Source organism: Phaethon lepturus, unplaced genomic scaffold (assembly GCF_000687285.1).
Source record: "Phaethon lepturus isolate BGI_N335 unplaced genomic scaffold, ASM68728v1 scaffold40683, whole genome shotgun sequence".
Classification (NCBI taxonomy): domain Eukaryota; kingdom Metazoa; phylum Chordata; class Aves; order Phaethontiformes; family Phaethontidae; genus Phaethon; species Phaethon lepturus.
In genome coordinates, this window is record NW_010527701.1 from 1,514 (window position 1) to 8,619 (window position 7,106).

At 55.3% G+C, this 7,106-nt stretch overlaps 1 protein-coding gene across 1 annotated transcript; it reads right to left on the reverse strand.

Annotated features, from left to right (window-relative positions):
• Window positions 1-1,570: 1,570 nt before the first annotated feature.
• CCDC12 (coiled-coil domain containing 12) lies at window positions 1,571-7,036 on the reverse strand (the record flags this gene model as incomplete). The annotated part of the gene is made up of 8 exons (XM_010283460.1): window positions 1,571-1,650; window positions 1,961-2,037; window positions 2,438-2,472; window positions 2,561-2,622; window positions 4,193-4,272; window positions 5,262-5,360; window positions 6,620-6,701; window positions 6,891-7,036. Coding segments are annotated over 8 exons (661 nt in total), but the record flags the coding sequence as incomplete, so codon positions are not given.
• Between the last annotated feature and the right edge of the window lie 70 nt (window positions 7,037-7,106).

Genomic DNA, 7,106 nt, shown 5'->3' on the forward strand with positions numbered 1-7,106 from the left:
AATGGGGCTCTGGCAGGTGGAAAGCCCCTCAAGGATCCTCACCATGTGCAACCACGAGCAGCAGGCAGTAGCAACAGCTCCTGGCAGAGGGACAAGCGTCGATCAGCCTGTATTTAGCACGGCTGGGACCGATCTCGTCCTGCGTGGGGACCTAGCTGGTGACAATCTGAGATGGCAGCTCCAGCCACCAAGGCTCCAGCAGGCAGGAACACCACCCCCCCGCCGCGTGAAGGACCTCTACCCCCCAGCAGCTCTCTTCAGCAGGCTTTTAAAAGCAGCAGGATGTGTGCGTTAACAGCAACGGCTATTTTTACCACCGGTGAACTCTTCTGTAAATACCGCTGTCAGAGCCGTACGCACCAGGCGTTTTACCTCAGGACAAAACCACTTTTGAACGAAACACAAATTCAGGAGCCCATACGACCAGGTCTGGCCATCCTGCAATATCTCCAAGAGCCACAGCAAAGGTTCCCAGGGAAAATGCAGCGTCAGCTTTGCGGCATCCCACCCATTCACCTCTTCCGGCGGCACAGGGTTGGCATCACCCCAGTTTGCCCCATCCACGGCACAGCTCCGACCCAGGAGTTGTACTTGACCTGCTGTAGCTACAGCTTGGCCACCTCAAACTTATACAAACCAAAGCCCGCTGCTCCCCATCCCGGGGAAGCGAAGGGGACAGTGAACAGTGGTCTGAAGTCCCCACAGATATCAGGGAGATGACGTGAGCTGCCTCCACCCAGTCCTCTGCAGAACAAGTGACACCTGCTGCTGCTGTGGGACTGTTTTATTATAAAAAGACTTGTTAACAACAAACTTTGCCAATTATAAAACATATAGAGGAGCAGTACATGCTGTACAGGCTGGGGGGTCGGGAAACTTCCAAGGAACAGGACAAACCCCACGTTAACCTCATCTGGACGCAGAGCAGCCAAGAGGTCCCGAGGCGCACAGCCCCTTCCAGAGTTATTCTGCACGTGCTGGCTCTGACCATGGCTGTTCCCAAATACTCACAGCCAGCTCTCCAGAGGGAGAGACCTCGTTGTGCCCCAGGTGGCAGTTACACCAGCTCTTCTGCAGAAAGAAGCACCTGGGAAAAGGCATCTTTTTGCACAGGAACAGGAGCATCGGTCCCTGGGGAAATGGTCGCGCCTCTCTAAAGGCTGCTGTTGGCTGTGTGGCCATCTTCTTGCTTACCCAGCAAGCGAGAGGAGAGTTAGCCTGGATCTACCTTCTCTGGCACCAGCCCTCTGTCCACATCTTCCTTGCTCTGAGTCCTGCAGACTAGGTTCAAGCTAACATGGGTGTCTGTCCTGCTCCCATCAGCCTGCCGTGGTCCCAAAAAGCTATCTATGAAGTGTTCCTCAACTGCCAGCCGTAGTCCGAGAGAGGACAGCAGGGCTCCTTGGAGATGTCCCTCTCCCTCAGGCATGGTGGGATTCATGGGCTTCTGGCAAAGCGCTGGTGAGCAGCGTGTGCCGGCAAGGTGCCTCTACCTGAGAGCAACGGGATCGGCAGTGCTGGCAGAGGCAGATCCGCAGAGCCCACGCCCGAGGCTGCCGGATGGACCTTCTCAGTCGGAGTCACTTCCCTCCTGCTTTGCTGACCCGACAGCGGACGCCAGCTCCTCCTCCTGCCCTTTCAACCGCTCTCCTGCAAGTGAGAAACAGCAGTGGCTTAGCAAAAACCAGCTGTACCGGGGAACCTACGCGGCGGAGGACCTGAACTGCAGCCTCCGAGCCCACAAGCCATCCTTCCCTGCCACACAAGCCGTGTGTGCGTGTGGCCTCAGGGAAGCTACTTGCGACCGACAGCTTCCCAGACCCTTTTGGGAAGGGGATCAAGCTCCACCAGTCCCCTTCTGGCCCAAGAGCAAGGCCCAGCAAGCTCCCAGTGAGGATGGTGTAATCCCTCTGGAACAAGTGGTGACCCCACACGCCATCCCCGCGGCACCACAACGCACGTATCAATTCAGCGATGGCTCTCTGCGTCCTCTTCTCCAGCTTCTCCAGTTTCTTGGCTACGTCTCGCTTCAAATCCCTGGGGAGGAGAGTGACAATGTCAGAACAAATCCTCGCCCCAGGCAGGGGCCACGTGACACCTTTTCCAGTGGAAGAGAAACTCCTTCTGTCTCCTACGAGCACCACGGAGCAGAGCGTGTGTCTGCCACCAGGGCAGCTCATGGGCAAACCAACCCAATGCCCAGACCATCCCTTGTCACTGAGGCCACCGTGGTGGCAAGCACCCCAAAGGGATCAGTGGCGTCTCGGTGTAAGCAGGAAGAGGGAGGACAGCCCCATGTCTTCTGTCTCCCTCAACAGCAGGGCAGGGTTTCTCATTTCTAGCACTTTTAACCCAACCTGGACAACCTCGAGGTGACGGTAACCCACCGCTGACGCCAACCCCCCTTTCCCAGGAGCAGGGCTCGGCAGGCACTCACCAGTCTGGCTTCCTGGGGGCCAGGTTTGCCAGATCCTAGGGAGGAAGAGGAGACAGCCAGTGAGAGCTGCAGGTGAGGTTCAAGCCTGGACACAGACAGATGCAGCTCTGAATATATACGTACCACCTCGTCGATGATGGGCTCTGGCTTGGCGGCCTCCAGCTGGTCCTTCACCTTGTCTTCCACTAGATGGGGAAACAGGACCAGCATCAGTGCTGGGTGCAGCAGCAGGACACCAACGGGACAGCGAAACCCACCACAGCTCTGGGTTTGGTTCACAAAAGCTTTTATAAAAGCCCATTTGAACATCTTTGCCTTAAGAGCGCGGTACATACCGGTGGGTACACACATCCTTCCACCACCCAAATCCTTTCGGAAACTCCTAAAAATCATCTGAAAATGATGCAAACCCAACAACCATTAAACGCCACGAACAGCATCGGCAGCAAAGGGTCTGCTGGGTTCAAGTCCTCTTTTCGTAAGATCTGCAGGGAGCAGCTGCTCCGCCGGTGCTTAAACTGGAATTTCACTCGCTGTGACTCATTTACAAGGCCACCGCCCGAGACACCTTGGAGGAATCAAGCTCCAGCCCAGACCTTACGTAAAGGTCTGCAGATACCAGGGATAAGAGCAAAGCACGCGTAGAAAACAGCCCTCCATCCTTCAACCTGGGGGTCTGTGCAAGGAGGGGAGCACACCCCCGAGGGGTGAATCCTGCTCCAGCAATCGGATGTGCCCAAAGGCACATTTAATATCAATCCACTCCGAGTCGCAGCTCCTCTCCTCCTCCATCCCCAGCCCCTGCACGAAGTGCCCAAGGACAGACAGGCTGGTTACTCCAGACACGGGAGGTGCAGCCAGTTCCAAAGAAGGGCTAGCAGAGAGCACAAGTTTTACTGGAAACTGCTGTTCCCAGTTCCAAACCAGACGACCGGGAAGAGTCAGGGGACGTTTTAAACTTTTACAAAAGGATAAAGAAAGCACAGTGTCAGCATTCCCACCTACCAGATTTCTGCCGTGCTCCCAAAGGCAGCCTTTTTATTTAGGGCATTTTTAAAAAGATCTATTCCAGGAGGTCTCAATATTTCAAGTTCAAGGGAACCTTTCACCTCCCTCTCAAGAGCTGCGCAGAGGTTCAGTGCTAAGAAATAGCAGACTGAACGCCCTGGACTCATGACTAATATTTGTTTAAAGGTAATTCAAACAAAAACCAGCCTGAATCTCCTTGAGAATCCTCCAGCTCCGCTCCTCTGAGTATCAACCCTTTGGTTTGGGGCTGGACTCGGTGTGCTCAGACACACCCCCCACTGTGCGGTCCCCACGGGTGAGAGGGGGTGAAGCAACGGGGTCCACAAGCATCACGCTCGCCGAGCGGCAGCGGGAGAGCTCCAGCACTCCCACCACGGCTGCTCAGACATGCCAGCTCCCCCCAGGGCTGCAGACGCTCATCTCCTGGGACCTACCACCCTCACACCAGCGAGCTGCTACCAGAATACAGCCCAGCAGCTTTTCCACCTTGAGCTGGAGCGAGTAGCAACAGAGAGGTTTCCCAGCCACCTCATTTTTGGAAAGAAAAGGTATAACCCACCCATTTTGCAGCATGCTGGCTGGATGCAGAGTCCTGTGCTGTTTTATTTGTTCTCCCAACCACAAGTGCTGCCTCATTCCCTCACCACAGGCACCAGCTCAACCGCTGGCAACGCTTCTGCTTTCGTGCTGCCTCATTTCACCTCCCACGCTCCCACTTACACCCACCTGAGGCTGGTTTGGCCTGGGGCACCTTCCTCTTCTTCAGCTCTTCATCTTCAGGCTCGTAGTTTCGCAGTTTCAGCTCCCTGGGGAGGAAAGGGAAGAGCACGGAGCAGTGAGACACATCCACGCTGCCCCGGACCGTGCGCTCTCGCTAGCGAGGGGCACATCTGCACCACCGGCTGCAGGCAGCAGCCAGGGGCCGGCAGGACCCGCACAGGTCAGAGAAGGCAGAGTCGGCCCGGAGCTTGGCACGATAGGGTGATAAATCTTGGTAAGCCAAGCAGAGGCAGCTAGGATCAGACTCAAGCTGCCTTGTAAAGCTCTGAACTTCAGCCCAGCTCCCTTTCAGGTCTCAACCCAGTGATAGACCCAGGATGGAAACACCAAAGATCCACAATCAGGGGAAAAAAAAAGATCCCAGGTGGGAAGGACAGAGAGAAAAAAAGAGTCTTTAGGGTACAAGGTGGTTACCCAGTCACCAGAGATGCTTCTGGAAGTGCTACAAACAGGGGTGCGGGTCAGCCACGTGGTGCAAATAAAGGAAGCAAATTTAGGGATCTCGGCAAATGGGTGGTGGAGCCGGCAGCGACAGGGACGGTGACACCCGGACAACACCCAGAAGTTCACCCATCCCATCACTTCCTTCCAGGAGAGCTCAAGAGACAGCAGTCAGTCCTCTCCCTAGCGCATGCACCTCCCCGAAATTCAGATGCTAATTCCCCACCCCGTTCAAGGCTCTTCTTTTTACACCTCTCCCAAATAATTTGGCCCTCAAACCATTAGACAACCTTAGTCACGTGCACCTCCGGGGCCAATTCCTCCCCGAGGTCAAACCCTGCAAGTTTCAAGGAGAGGCATTTCCAAAACCAGAGCTCTGAAAAATCAAGCTCACGGGACCCCATCCCACCCCCGGCTGCTTACGCGTGCGTACGACATGTTCTGCGGGCTGCTGGGTCTATCTACCAGTACGCTAGCCCACAGGGCAAATTAAGTAGATTAAACTCATTTAATACCGTCGATAGGTTTAATCAGTTTAAATAGAAACCGAGGCACGGGCCGCCCGGCGACGCGCCTGCCCCAGCTGTCAGCAAAGCCTTTGGCAGCGACGAGGGTGGCTGTGCCGCTGCAGATGAGGACGCAGAGAGCCCCGATGCGAACACGGGAGACGGCACTTTATCAGGCAGGAAGATCCATGGTTGAATATGACGATTTTTCCTCCCAGCAGATAGCTGGGCCACTTCCAATGGTTGGACTTGATGATCTTGAAGGTCCTTTCCAACCTAGTGTTTCTGTGATTCCCTGCTAGACTTTACAGATGGAGAAGCACGTGAGATACAGCTCGTCCCAGGGCTTACAGTCAAAGCAAAGAGAGGCGAAACAAAGGGTGAAGAAGCTACAGCCCAAGAGAGGTGAGAAGAGGAAGGTCAGTGATCAGACGGCCACGCTCATCTGAGAAGCACAAACAAACCCCAACCTTGGAGGTCCCTGGAGCAGAGCAGGATGGCCTTACCCTTCCCACACCATCCCGGCCCCTCTCCCACACCGGAATCCACTTGCAGAGTCCGACCCAACACCATGGCTGGGGCACAGAGGTGGTGGGAGCGGGTGGCTGGAGCTCGGCAAGCCCTAACGGAGACAAGTGCGAGCGGCAGACTGGAAAGCGGGGCCCGGGCAGATTAGGGGACTTGCAGACACTTCTCATGTAGTCACGCCCAGGTCCCCCGAGCCCTTACATCGGTGCAACACAGTGAAACAGGAACAACTTCCCCAGCGCTGGGAGAAAGGATGCTTCAAGGAAACACAGGAGAGATTAGCAGGTAGCTGCAATACCTCCCCCAGGCCAAGAGCACCTTCACCCCATGCAGGCAAGCTGCTGGGCACAGTTTTAAGTGTGTTTTTATGCATACATGCCCCGGGAGGAGTGATTTATTAAATTAACCTGTACTGACCACCATCAATCCCCAGACAAAAAGGTAATTCTTTGCAGGAAGGCTGATCTTGGAGGATCAAGTGACTATTTTTTTGGCAGAAGGAGATGCCACCTCCAGGCACACAGAAATCACCGTTATTCCGTGATTTTACAGACAATCTCCACTTAGCAGGATTTTGTTGCTAACCTGGGAGGCCAGGGGAGGAAGAGGAGCAGCTAATTCATTCAGGAGGTAATAGGACGTCAGGCTGCAATGTCTAACATCTGGCTACAGGCTGGCTCGCGCTCGCTGGAGAGGATTTATCGGACACAGTGGCAGACCCTGCAGAATGCCAGCTTCCAATGTCTCCCAGACTCTGGTCTCCTTAGCTCACATTTTAGAAGGATTTACTTGCAGCTAAAAGGGAACCAAACACGTATTTTAAAAGCACCGTTTTGCACATGCGACGGGAGCCACGGCTGCTCGGCCACAGCGAAACCAGCAGAGAGCCGAGAGGTACCTCGAACCACAAGGTTGTGCCTTGAAGCCCAAGGCACAACTTGGCAGGTCCCGCCGCAGGCAGGACGAGTGGCGGCACGGGTCTGGCAGAAGGGGAAGCAGCCGGGAGCGAAGAGGAGAAGGGCTGCGAGGCTGCACCCAGAAGATCCCCCCCGCCTGGCACTCCTGCTTTCAGATCCTTATTAATCCCAGCACAACTGCAAGCGCCAGGAGAAAACAAAGAAAAATTGATGCCTTTAATTAACCGTGCAAGGCGAGAGCAGCTCTCGCACCTGCCTCCGGTAATTCTCCGTGCCCAGCGCTTGCCGCAGCCGCCGCCTCGGGGGGCTCGGGGATTTCACCACACTCAAGCCCCAGCAGTGCCACGCTCACCAGGAGCACAAGACTCATCTCCTCCTTTTTCTGTGCACGAGTACGTCTGTAAAGGCAGAGAGACAAGCAGCAGAGCGGTGCTACCCCAAGTAACTCGAAGGCAGGCAAGGGTTAAG